Source organism: Heptranchias perlo, chromosome 5 (assembly GCF_035084215.1).
Source record: "Heptranchias perlo isolate sHepPer1 chromosome 5, sHepPer1.hap1, whole genome shotgun sequence".
NCBI lineage: Eukaryota > Metazoa > Chordata > Chondrichthyes > Hexanchiformes > Hexanchidae > Heptranchias > Heptranchias perlo.
The window spans coordinates 126,081,211-126,095,174 of record NC_090329.1 but is presented as its reverse complement, the minus strand read 5'-3'; the positions used below and the strand labels follow the sequence as shown (position 1 = coordinate 126,095,174).

At 43.0% G+C, this 13,964-nt stretch overlaps 1 protein-coding gene across 1 annotated transcript in view; it reads left to right on the top strand.

Moving 5' to 3' along the window:
• mrps18a (mitochondrial ribosomal protein S18A) overlaps positions 1 to 13,964 on the top strand; it is a 72,803-nt gene that overhangs the window by 25,926 nt on the left and 32,913 nt on the right. The window contains exon 5 of the mRNA XM_067985175.1: positions 4,147 to 4,219. Within this exon, the coding sequence (XP_067841276.1) occupies positions 4,147 to 4,219 (73 nt within the window). The remainder of the gene's footprint in view (positions 1 to 4,146; positions 4,220 to 13,964) is intronic.

Genomic DNA, 13,964 nt, shown 5'->3' with positions numbered 1-13,964 from the left:
AGCAACAAATTTCAAGCCGCAGATATGGTTCTGAAACGGGGCAGAGAGCAATTTGAGTTGTCAGAAAGACTGTGCAGCGTAAGATTGCTGTGAAGATTGGAGGTAGGCGGCCAATTAGAAAAGTGACTCATTTGAATTGTGTGTGTGTGGTATGTGAAACATTATATCAGTAATGTATTAAAGGACTTGTGTATAGCACACATTTCCTGTAAGTGTCACACTGGCTTCCTGTCACACTTTGATTTAAAAAAAAACTAGCTTCTTGAGGGCAGCTTTTGCAATGCAGATGTGGGAGTTCAGAGATGGACAGTGGATGAAAAGATAAGGGTGGAGACGTCAAAGGTGTTATCTACTAGTTTTCTGAAAGATGTGAGGAAACAGCCTTTGAAGAAATGAAAGAATCAAGATTTTTATTGCGTCGCTGAAGGGCATGAAGAATTTTAAGATGTGATTCACCAGTTGTACTGCAAGCGGACCCCTCCACCATACCATTGGTGGTCAAGCATTCAGTTGTCCAAGTTCCACTCTCCTTTCCTGCCCCCCCTTCCCCCGTTTTGAACACCCTTTAAGAATGATGCCAAGGCCATGGAGAAGGTCCAGAATGATTCACGAAGATGATCCCAGGGATGAGACTTTAATTATGAGGAGAGATGAGGGAAATTGGGACTCCTCATTAGAACAAAGAAGGTTAAGAAGAGATTTGATAGAGGTATTCAAATTTGAGAGTTTTGATGAGATAAATCGATTAATGCTATTTCCGTTGGTCGGTGAGTAAGTAACTAGAGGTGATAACTTTAAGGTCATTACCAAAAGAATAAAGGAACATAGGAAGAGGAATAGGCCATTTATCCCCTCAAACCTGGTCTGCCATTCAATTAGTTCATGGCTGATCTGTGACCTAACTCCATATACCCGCCTTAGTCCCATATCCCTTAATACCTTTGGTTAACAATCTCAGATTTAAAATGAACAATTGAGCTAGCATCAGCTGCTGTTTACAGAAGAGAGTTCCAAAATTCCAACACCCTTTGCGTGTAGAAGTGTTTCCTAATTTCTTTTTTTTTTATTCGTTCATGGGATGTGGGTGTCGCTGGTGAGGCCAGCATTTATTGCCCATCTCTAATTGCCCTTGAGAAGGTGGTGGTGAGCCGCCTTCTTGAACCGCTGCAGTCCGTGTGGTGAAGGTTCTCCCACAGTGCTGTTAGGTCGGGAGTTCCAGGCCCTTCCCGCCCCCCTGTTTTGAACACCCTTTAAGAATGATGCCAAGGCCATGGAGAGGGTCCAGAAGGAACTATACAACCGCTCCACCTCTCCAAGCGTACAACACACCCCTGTAAGTGGGGGGAGGGGGGGCGGTGAGTTAATGCCAAGGAGAGCACACACTAATGCTGGTTCCCAGCTGTACAGTAAAAGTGATGCAACCCAATAATGTTAAATGGGGAAAAAAATGTTTTATACCTCGCCTGTTCATTGCTACATGTTTGCCAATTGTCCTGTTTCAATTTGTAATCTGTTTGTCCGTAATTTTTGATTTCTCGAAATAAGATGTGGCAAGAATGAGAAAGAGAGAGAGAAAGTTAACATTTTAAGAGGAAACTCTGATGAATGGACTTTTTGGGAATGTCTTTCCCTTCAGGATGTGCTGTGCACTCCCAGTATTTTCTGTTTCAATTCCTAGTTTCAGAATGTTGGGGATTGGGGGGGGTGGGAGGGGGGTGGTGGAGCGAATGCTCTAAATCACTGACCTCTGCACAGATTCTGTCATTGCAGATAATGAGTGAGGCCCCTAATCCGTATCTCACCCAAGCAAGTGCAATCCACTCAGAAAAGAACCTGCGGAGACAGTTTCAGAAATTGATTCAAAAACAGGTGAAACATGCCCTCTAGAGGAAGCTCATATGACTGTGATTGGGTTTCAGACCTCGGGACTCTAGTTGGGAGAGTCCAGCATTGTTGTAATGTATTGTACTTTGCTTTGGTACCTGAACACTGAGAAACAAAAGGGGCTTATTAAGTCTCCTAATTATAGTTGTGACTTAAAATCGCATTTGTGGCGAAGTTCAAAGCCTTAACTATAGGAAGGAAGGGACTTGCATTTATACATCGCCTTTCACGGCCTCAGGATATCCCAAGGTGCTTCACAGCCAATGAAGTGCCTTTGAAGTGTATTCACTGTTGCAATGTAGGGAAACACAGCAGCCAATTTGCATCCAGTAACAGCATTGAGATAAACGACCAGATAAACTTTTTTTTTTGAGGGATAAATATTGACCAGGGTGCTGGGGGAGAACTCCCCTGCTTTTCTTCGAATAGTGCTATGGGATCTTTTATATCCACCTGAGGGTTGAACATCTCATCAGAAAGACAGTATCTCTGACAGTGTAGCATTCCCTCAGTACTGCACTGGGAGTGTCAGCCTAGATTTTTGTGCTCAAGTCTCTGAAGTGGGACATGAACCCACAACCTTCTGACTCAGAGGCAAGAGAGCTACCAACTGAGCCATGGCTGGCACTTGTAGAAAAAATTGATGTGCGAGGGGATTAGAAGAAGTGGCTCAAGGCAATAAGGTGACAAATGGACAGAGTAATAGTACGAGGGGAAGAAATTGGGAGAAGGACACTCCGATCAGGTGACTCGGATGATATCTCTGACCTGTAAGAGTAAAGCTCAAACAATAACCTGATTTTCATGATATTACATTGTGTCATAGACTCACCCCTATCCACTCCCTATTGTAAACATAAGCCAGAGAGCATTTAATAATTAAACTTCAGTGGTTTAGGGAGCAATGGAGAAAGGGAGGGAAAAAAGTGTATTTGTCAGAATGGGATCTGTTAAAATAAAGACTATTTGCACTGTGGTATATTGCGTAAAAATGCTTCTACAACTATTTTGAGGGAAAAAAATTAATACAGGACGATCTGTGGAGCCGTGTCTTCATTCAGTTTGGCAAAGTATCTGCTTATGCCAGAGGACTCTATGAAAAAGAAACATTTTTTAACAAAACTCTTTTTTTTTCTCCATCTATTGAGTTTTTTTCTGGATAACAATCAGGAGAGGATACCATGCTAATTTTGACCCTACTACCATACTTTCTGAAAGCAGCTGACTCATAACACCGAATTGAGGATGAGCCTGGGACCTCAGGTGTCAGCCTTGGCTCAGTGAGTAGCACTCTCACCTCTGAGTCAGAAGGTTGTGGGTTCAAGTCCCACCCCAGAGACTTGAGCACAAAATCTAGGCTGACGCTCCAGTGAAGGAAGTGCTGCACTATCGGAGGCACCGTCTTTCAGATGAGACATTGAACTGAGACCTTGTCTGCCCTTAGGTGGACGTAAAAGATCCCAAGGCACTATTTCGAAGAAGAACGGGGGAGTTCTCCCCGGTGTCCTAGCCGATATTTATCCCTCAACCAACGTCACTTACAAACGTTATCTGGTCATTATCTCATTGCTGTTGTGGGACCTTGCTGCGCGCAAATTGGATGCCGTCTTTCCTACATTATAACGGTGACTACACTTCAAAAGTACTTCATTGGCTGTAAAGCACTTTGGGATGTCCTGAGGTCATGAAAGGTGCTGTAAATGGAAGTCTTTCGTTCCTGGTCTGTCTGGCTTGCTACCATATCACATGGTGCCTTTACACACTTCACTTCCATTTTGTAACCGCAAATTAATTTATGCACTACACAAGTCAAATTCATCACCCTCTATATCTCATAATTCCATATATTTGTATATCAAGGGTTAAGCTTTCAGAAGTCCTTAGCTTCTGATTTGAGTGTGCGTTTTTAATATGACACAAGAGCTAACTACTGTAGAATTGGCAGTGATTTCTGCGGGGGTGGGGGGGTGTGGGGTGGTGGGAGGGAGCACTGGGTCACTGGAGCCAAGATTGGATTCACGAACACCCAAAACTATGATTACTAAAGTTGGCTTAAAAAGTAATTGTCACTGATAAAACACTTTTTTTTAAAAAAGAGAGATGCTGGCAGGAGTGATTGTACATGTCCGTGGCTGGTTTTACAGCTGCATTTGGGTTTTGTGTGTGTGGGAACTTTACTGGTATATGAACATATAACTGTTATAGTCTATAAAAGCCAGCTGCTGCTATAGTTACCAGTGTGGCACTAATTGCTTTTTTTAGGCTTGCTGCCAGACCACAAACCTGCCCTGCCAGAAGGCCATGTTCCGAGAAAACAGAAGCCCCACTTAAACAGGTAAGTGCTTTTTTTTTGGAGATGTGAAGAAAAGGATTGCTTTGGTTAAAAAAAATCACAAACGATCACACTTCCCACAGGACCCACGGAATTCCCTTATTCGGCACATTTTTTTGAGGGGTAAAAAAAAAATCGTGTTCCCTTGGAAACTTAAACACTTTACAGGACTCTGTCTCTGTAATAAGTAGATTAAAAAGTTAATGCTGCAAACTTGAAAGGACCAGGAGGGGTACACCAATCTGTAAATGGTGGTATGATGGATTAAACCATTAGGCTGTAGAACCATGGGTACACTAGGCAGTAAATGGTAGTCTGATGGACTTAACCATTAGGCTGTAGAACCAGGGGTGCACTGGTCAGTAAATGGTGGTCTGATGGACTTAACCATTAGGCTGTGGAACCGAGGAGTTTGCCAATCAGAAAGTTGAGGTCCGATACACTCAACCATTAGACGGTTTGATCCAGCAGAGTACCCCAGACAATAAACTGAGGTTTTAAGTGCTCACCGATTAGAATGCAAAGTTAGAACGGTTCACATCAGGGATCTAAAACATTCGACCGTAGAAAGACCAACTCTTTGGAACTTCAGAAGAGACTAAGCTGATTTGCAAAGCGGTAGCCAGCACGTGGCATTAAAAGAGTGTACATGTGCCAGCTATACTGGCATGTGAATATGCCAAGTTGTCTCTTGGAGCAAGAGCAGCTTACAAATTGAAAAGGTGCGACACTTTTCTGGGGAAAATTGTCCTTCCCTCCCCCCCCCCCCCCCCCATCCCCCATACAAGATATACAGGGCCAAACATATGGTATAAATTGCACATCAAGATATAGGAATAATTTTGGCTCCAGCATCAGTACCAGCTATTCTCTGGTCAAGCGTGGCACGGACCAAGCATAGCGTAAAGCTTCCTCTCGTCTGTTCTTAGAGTTGCTGGGACACTTGTCACTCAACTAAAAGAGCCAGTTAAAAATGAAATGGGCTGTTCTCTATCCCCTCCCCCCACATTTATTTTCAGGAGCTATAATTTCAGAATTTTCTTCTAGCAAAAAGTTATTGAAGTGGTTAGAATGTGGAACTTGCTACCACATGGAGTAGTTGAGGTGAGTAGCATAGATGCATTAAAGGGTAAGCTAGATAAACACATGAGGGAGAAAGGAATAAAAGGATATGGTGCGGTGAGATGAAGTAGGGTGGGAGGAGGCTGTTGTGGAGCATAAATGCCGGCATAGAGTCGTTGGGCCGAATGGCGTGTTTCTATGCTGTAAATTCTATATAATTCTATGAATTATATGAGATCATAAATATTATAAGTAGGTGGCGCATTATTTAATGGGGGTTGCTGGTACCTTGTCTCCAGTTTGGTCTAACTCACAGGATATTGAGGATGTTGAACAGTTAATTCAGCAGTAGTGTACGTGCTCTGTCCCCATCCTGTGTGCTTGCCTCTGCAGGCAACTGCACACTTTTTATTGTCTAGTTCTTCGATTGAACGATGAATGCATTTTGGCATCGGAGGGAATGTACTGTTAAAAGCACAGCAGGAGAACGTATCCCCAGGTGCTTTGGATGGCTGCCCAAGTCAAATGCCAAAGGACACTCCTGGAGGATGTCAGCCCTCGGGGACACTAAAGTTGTTTAGTTATTTTTCTATTCCCCCCCCCCCCCACTTTTAATTGCTAAATGATAACATACGTGGTACAAGCCTCTCTGGGCCGACAGATGTATTTCATAATGTGCTTTTCAAAATCTGCTGGAGGTAGCACTTGGGTGGTATGTAGCTATCCAGTTGGAGCCTTGCCACTTGTATTGTATGAGAGTAGGTCTACACGGTAATGGAACGGCCTCACCCTGCAACTCCTGGCTTCACATTGCGTCTATATATCAAAGGATTGGGAGGGGGCAGTTTTTTTCTTTTGTAGTGGGCTGCACAATGTTTTTTTTAATATATGCTTTGGGTACTGAATTTCCTTGCTTAATTGCCTTTCATTTTCCACCGTTTTTAACCAGATATTGTCATTCGTGGCTGTTTTAGCTTAGAATTTAAATTGACACTGAAGTTACATGAGACAGATAGGTTTTTTTTTTCTCTTTCCTTTCTGCTAAGGGAAAGACTTGCTCTCATTTTTCGTTAAAATTTAGTTGTAGATTAAACCCTTCCTTGGCTTTTCGATTTAAAAAAAATTTTCTCATCCTTGTGTTCAAATCCCTTCATGGCCTCGCCCCTCCCTATCTCAGTTACCTTCTCCAGCCTTACAACCCTCCGAGATCTCTGCACTCCTTCAATTCTGGCCTCTTGCGTATTTTTTAGCTTGTAAGTGATTAACTTAGGGTTGTCATGCAATGTATAATAATGGAAAATATGATCTTTACCTGCCGATATATTAAATATAATTTAAACCTGCCTGGTCAGTGATACACATACCTACCTTTTATTATTAAATATTATTTCAGCAAAATATATTTTAACTGATCTTAAAGGCTCCATCATTGGCGGCCGTGCCTTTAGCTGCCTAGGCCCTAAGCTTTGGAATTCTCTCTGTAAACCTCTCTGCCTCTCTCGCCTCTTTTAAGTCGGTCCTTAAAACCTACCTCTTTGACCAAGCTTTTGGTCACCTGTCCTAATATCTCCTTATGTGGCTCGGTGTCACATTTTGTTTGATAATCACTCCTTACTACGTTAAAGGCGCTATATTCTTCTATAGGCACATAAATAGTAAAAGGGGAGTAAGAGGAGGGGTGGGGCTGATTAGGAACCAAAAAGTGGGTATGCGCATGGAGGCAGAGAGCATGGCAGAGATACTAAATGAGTACTTTGCATCTGTCTTACCAAGGAAGAAGATGCTGCCAAAGTCACAGTAAAAGAGGAGGTAGTTGAGATACTGGTTGGACTAAAATTGATAAAGAGGAGGTATTAGAAAGGCTGGCTGTACTTAAAATAGGTAAGTCACCAGGTCCGGATGGGATGCATCCTAGGTTACTGAGGGAAGTAAGGGTGGAATTTGCGGAGGCTCTGGCCACAATCTTTCAATCCTCCTTAGACACGGGTGGTGCCGGAGGACTGGAGAATTGCAAATGTTACACCCTTTTTCAAAAAAGGAGGTAATGATAAACCCAGCAACTACAGGCCAGTCAGTTTAACTTCAGTGGTGGGGAAGCTTTTAGAAACAATAATCCGTGACAAAATTAATAGTCCCTTGGCAAGTGTGGATTAATAAGGGAAAGCCAGCACGGATTTATTAAAGGCAAATCGTGTTTGACTAACTTGATTGAGTTTTTTGATGAGGTAACAGAGAGGGTTGATGTGGTGTATATGGACTTCCAAAAGGCATTTGATAAAGTGCCACATAATAGGCTCGTCAATAAAATTGAAACCCACGGAATAAAAGTGGCAGCATGGATGCAAAATTGGTTAAGTAATAGGAAACAGAGGGTAGTGGTGAACGGCTGTTTTTCAGACTGGTGGGAGGTGTACAGTGGTGTTCCCCAGGGGTCGTTATTGGGACCACTGCTTTCCTTGATATATATTAATGACTTGGAGTTGGGTGTACAGGGCACAATTTCAGAATTTGCAGATGACACAAAACTTGGAAGTGTAGTAAGCAGTGAGGAGGATAGTGATAGACTTCAAGAGGACATAGACAGGCTGGTGGAATGGGTGGACACGTGGCAGATGAAATTTAATGCTGAGAAGTGTGAGGTGATACATTTTGGTAGGAAGAACGAGGAGAGACAATACAAACTAAAGGATACAACTCTAAAGGGGGTGCAGAAACAGAGAGACCTGGGGGTATATGTACACAGATCCCTGAAGGTGGAAGGACAGGTTGAGAAAGTGGCTAATAAAGCACACGGGATCCTGGGCTTTTTATAGAGGCATAGAGTACAAAAGCGAGGCTGTTATGCTGAAACTTTATAAAACACTGGTTCGGCCACAACTGGAGTATTGTGTCCAATTCTGGGCACTGCACTTTAGAGGGTGCAGAAAAGATTTAGTAGAATGGTTCCAGGGATGAGGGACCTCAGTTACGCGGATACACTGGAAAAGCTAGGATTGTTCTCCTTAGAGCAAAGAATGTTGAGAGGAGATTTGATCGAGGTGTTCAAAATCATGATGGGTCTAGACAAATAAATAAAGAAAAACTGTTCCCACTGGCGGAAGGGTCGTGAACCAGAGGACGCAGCTTTAAGGTAATTGGCAAAAGAACTAAAGGCGACGAGGAGAAATTTTTTTACGCAGCGATTGCACTGCCTGAAAGGGTGGCGGAAGCAGGGTCAATTGTGGCTTTCAAAAAGGAATTAGATTGGTACCTGGTGGAGAAAAATTTTCAGGGCTACAGGGAAAGAGCGGGGGAGTGGGACTAGCTGGATTGCTCTTGCAGAGAGCCGGCACTGGTTCGATGGGCTGAATGGCCTCCTTCTATGCCGTAACCATTCTAAGATTCTACATAAATGTGAGTTGTTTTTGAGAGCTGAGGAGGGTAACTATCCCACAGATATTTCGCTTTCCACCCTCCTCCCCATGTAGGGAAGCATGAAGTGCGGGAGGAGGGGGGGAATGATGCGATAAGTAGGAATGTTGCTATTTTTGCTATTTTCTCTTAATCTGATCATAGAATGAGAAACTTCAGCACAAAAGAGAGGCCATTTGACTCCTCATGTCCATGTTAGCCCCCTGTCAGAACTACGACTCATTCCCCAGTAGCCTTTAATATTTTTCTTCATGTTTTTCTAATTCCCTTCTAAATGCCTGATTGGCTCCGATTCAATAGCCATTCGCAGTAACATATTCCTTACCTTTAAAAACTTTTGTGGGTGGGAGGAGATGGAATCCTTCTAATCTCCACCCTTGATATGTGGGTAATGGAAGAAAATGCTGGAAATGTGTATTGAGTCTATCAATTGCTGAAACAGAAAAGACAATTCAGTAGTTTGGGTAGAGGCCCAATGTCTGACCTGAATCTCTACCTCACTGTCTTGTCTGTTTCAGAGGCTGGTGGACTTGTTGCGTATTGTTGTTTCTATATTAGATTCCTGATACTTGCCGTTTTCTTCTTTATCTCCACTGATGAGGGGCTACCGTGGAGTGGCTCTCAAGGATCCTTAAACATAATTTTGCCATCTTCCTTCCTTTCATTGTTCCAACTTGATTAAACTTCAATTAGAATGTTTATAACCTTTTTGGTGCTGGCTTTGAAATAACCAGAAAGTATCAAACCAGCATTTATATAAAGTCAGAATAGAACCAGACATAGTACCAAACTCCGCTTCTATAGAAGGTAAACTTTGCAATTAAGGTGTTATTTCTTAGGTGCAACTTACATGTGAAGCAGCAGTCATCATAAGAACATAAGAAATAGGAGCAGGAGTAGGCCATGCGGCCCCTCGAGCCTGCTCCGCTATTCAGTCAGATCACGGCTGATCTTCTACCCCAATTCCGCTTTCCCGCCCTATCCGCATATCCCTTGATTTCCCCTAGAGTCCAAAAATCTATCAATCTTAGCCTTGAATTTGCTCAACGACTGAGCATCCACAGCCCTCTGGGGTAGAGAATTCCAAAGATTCACAACCCTCTGAGTGAACTTTTTAGAAAGGCAGATTTGAACAGCTTATACCTCCTTGTATAAAGTAGCGAAACAGTCCAGGGCGCTTCACAAAAATAAAAGTGGGGGGAAATTAACAGCGATCAGGATTAGGAGAAGAACTAGGTAGTGAAGGTGACCAGAGGCATGAGGAAGCTTTTGATGGTTGGGAGGAGATGTGGGGTGGGGTTTAGCAAAGAAATAGAGTGCTGGGCTAAGATGGCTATGGACTTTGATGGGGACAGACCTAATGTGGGACAGGCAATCTCTACTTCCATTCGACTCAGTTTTAGTTAGTAATTTGTCTTGTGCAGAATCATATCAAAATGCCGTCTGAAATTCTGTGTGTATGATATCCATTCTCTCCCTCATCTCAATAACACTGTTGAAAACCTCTGTTAGCTTAGTTTACACATGACCAACCTTTCACAAGACCATGCAGATCCCCCCCTAACCAACTTACACTTTTCCCAAGTGCTCACTTGATCTGTCCCTGAAAATGGATTCTAGGAATTTTCCCACCACTGATGTTAAACGCAGTGGCCTGTAGTTACATGGTTTGTCCTAGCTGCTGTTTCTGAACAATGGTGCAAGGCTTACTAGCATCCAATCCTCTGGTATTATCCACAAATCAAGTGAACTTTGGCAGATTATAATTAATGCATAGTCAGTTTCCTTGCCTATTTCTTTAATGCTCTCAGATTAAAGCTGTCTGGGCCTGGAAATTTACCTGGTTTCAGATACATTCTTTTTCCTGTTTATATGGATCCCCCTCATTCATCTCTAGTCTTCCCTGTACCTCTGGTATTGTATCTTCCTTTTCCATCGCGAATACTGAAGTAAAGTATTCATTTAATGCTTCTGCCATTTTCTGATCCTCCGCAGTCATAACTAAATCTGTTTATAATGGGTCCACCACCGCCTTTACCACTTTTTCTTAATGTACTTGTAAAAACAGTTGCTATTTGCTTGGGAGGTTTCACTATATTAAAGGGATGATTTAAATGCAAGTTGTTGTTGTTGTGTGAAGATGGGGCGTGTGCCATCATACGTCATTCATCGTCATACAACCTGTACATTCATTAGGACAGTACTGTTCTTGGAAGGGTTATAAACTATTTCCCCTATTAACCCTGAGTGCCAACAGATCCAGAGAAACTCTGGACTTGACTGGTTGGTTTTATTTTCAGCTTTCACACTGAGACACTGAAATGAGCACTACCGTTGACAGTAATAAAGCGATGTAATCAGCCAAATCTTTATTACTGTGGCACTAACCCTAACCTGCAAATCTAAAAGTTAAAAATTCAGTCAATTGAGCATTTGAATTCTGCTCTCCACCTCCACTCCCATTCTCACTTCTTTCTCATTCTCTATGTCCTGTTTCTTTTGTCTTGAATTAACCCTTTTCCCTGCCTAATCTACCTTTTCTGACTGCATACTGGCATTAAAGTTAATTTCAAAACTTTTTTCACCCCATCCCCCTCTGTTTTGGAACCAACAGCAACTTTGTAATTAAAACAAGACTGGTTTTGATTGGCTAAAAAGTGGCTGTAGAACTTGTCTTCAGAGTCAATCATTATCAACAACAACAACAGCTACTTGCATTTATATAGTGCCTTTAACGTGGTGAAACGTCCCAAGGCGCATCACCGAGTCACATAAGGAGATATTAGGACAGATGATGAAAAGCTTGGTCAAAGTGGTAGGTTTTCAGAAGCGTCTTAAAGGAGGAGAGAGAGGTAGAGAGGCGGAGAGGTTTAGGGAGGGAATTCCACAGTTTAGGGCCCAGGCAGCTGAAGGTACGACCACCAATGGTGGAGCGATTAAAATCAGGGATGCGCAAGAGTCAAAACAGTGCTGATTTGCGCGACCACGAGAGATGCAATCCGGTCAATCCCCGACGGTGTTTTAACGCACACATCAGGATGGGAAGGGCCGCCGCAGAACAAGCCTATTCATTAGTAGCGCATCCGCCAACGTCGTGTCACGCTAAGGGTTAAAGCTTCAAACATCGTCTCGTATTCAGCTTCTTTGCCACCACCAGGCTGATCTGCTTTAAAATAAGTTTCCATGATTTTTTCCTGATAATCATCATATTCTTTGCCTTAACTTGCAGTATTGCCTCCAGCCATAGTTCTAAGCTTTGATCAGATTTGCTTTTTAGTAAATGGTTTCTCTCCCGTGTGTGTGTTACATTTTTGGGTTGCATTTTTTTGTCTCAAGGAAGTTAACTGAAATTTGCCAGTAGCGATCAACCACTGTGTGTGATTTAATTGTTGAAGTCTATTTAATTACGTAAAGCACAAAGTCGAAGTTATATATTTGCTTCAAATGAGCCGCAAAAATGCCGCAAGGGAGAGATTTTTAAATGTAAATCAGCAATAGATAGATGTTGGAAGGAGAAAGTACCCTCCGTGTGGGAGCAATCCCAAACACAATTAATCACCAAACCTTTTGTAGGTTATTTCCTCAGTTGAATCTGGGCTGGGTATGTGGGCAAAAATCGAACAAAATGATTTTAGGATTTTTAAAAAAAAGTGCAGGGGGAATATGTCAAAACAAACCACTTTTGGTGTAAAGGCCACGAATATTCAGGAGCTCGGTCACACAGTATACTGTTGTTAATCAATAACCTTTGCTTAAAGCCCATTCTCATTTAAGGCTCCAACACGAAGGGATGGGATGTGGATCTGTGCCTACAATCCCCAATAGTGAGCTCCTGATTTCAGTCCATGCCTCTGTGGGCAGGTGCCAATCGGACTTTACCCATAGAAAATGAAACTGAGTGTGGGGACAGGGGCGGTCTGCTTGACTTGCTGCAGGTGAACTAAGCTATCCCTGAAATTCAATAGCATTCCTTATCCTTCTGTTCCTAAGAGCAAGAAAATTAAAGTGCAAAGTCCCTGTTCAGTCAAGATTGCTTGTGCTATAGATTGAGCCCCCCTTCCTGTTGACTGCATAAATGCACACTTATTTGTCCATTCACATAACTTTCAACTTGGTTCATGTGGTTGCCTTCTTGCCTCTGAGTCAGAAGATTGTGGGTTCACGCTCCACTCCAGGGACCTGAGCACAGAATTTAGGCCAACACTTAGCTACTAGTGCAGTGCTGCACTGTTAGAGGCACCCTCTTTCAATTGCAACGTTAAGCAGAATCTGCCTCCTTCAATGCTTCAGGTGGGCATTACAGATCCCATGGCACTATTTGAAGAAAAGCAGTGCGTTCTCCTAGTGTCTTGGTCAACGTTCTTCACTCAACTCCACCACACACAGACCAATTGTTAATTTTTCTCATTGCTGTTTTTGGGATCTTGCTGTGTGTAAAATAGCTACATCATTTGCCCACTTAAGTGTAGTTCATTGTCTGTGAAGGGCTTTGAGATGTGATATGGCACTATACAAATGAATGGGAAACAGAGATGTTTCTGCGGCTACAAACGTGACTCCAGGATGATATGTTGCCTCCCTGGTGTTAGGGTCAAGGATGTCAGGGCATTCTGGAGGGGGGAGGGTGAACAGCCAGTAGTCATGGTCCATATCGGTACCAACGACATAGGTTAAAAAAAAAAAGGGATGAGGTCCTGCAAGGTGAATTTAAGGAGTTAGGAGATAAATTAAAAAGAAGGACCTCAAAGGTAGTGATCTCAGGATTACTACCATTGCCAAGTGCTAGTGAGTATAGGAACTGCAGAATAGACCGGATGAATGCGTGGCTGTAGGGATGGTGTAGGAGGGAGGGATTTAGATTCCTGGGACATTGGGACCGGTTCTGGGGAAGGTGGGACCTGTACAAACGGGACGGGTTACACCCGAGCAGGACCGGGATCAATGTCCTCGCGGGGGTGTTTGCTAGTGCTGTTGGGGAAGGTTTAAACTAGAGTTGGAGGGGGATGGGAACCTGAGCGGGGAGTCAGAAGAGAATAAAGTTGAGAGCAGCAAGAGGGGAAGACCCAGGGGAAATTTACAATACAAATAGTACAAACAGTTGTTCAAGAACAAGTGAAAGGGAAAAGCGTAGAGCAGCAGAAAGAAAGTGTACTTTAGGCACTACAGATAAAGTAAAAACTAGAAGGTGTAAGGCGATTAACCCAGCATCAAAGCTGAAGGTCAGGCTAGGGTGTGTGGCCCAACTAAGAGTTCTATATACAAATGAACGGAGTAT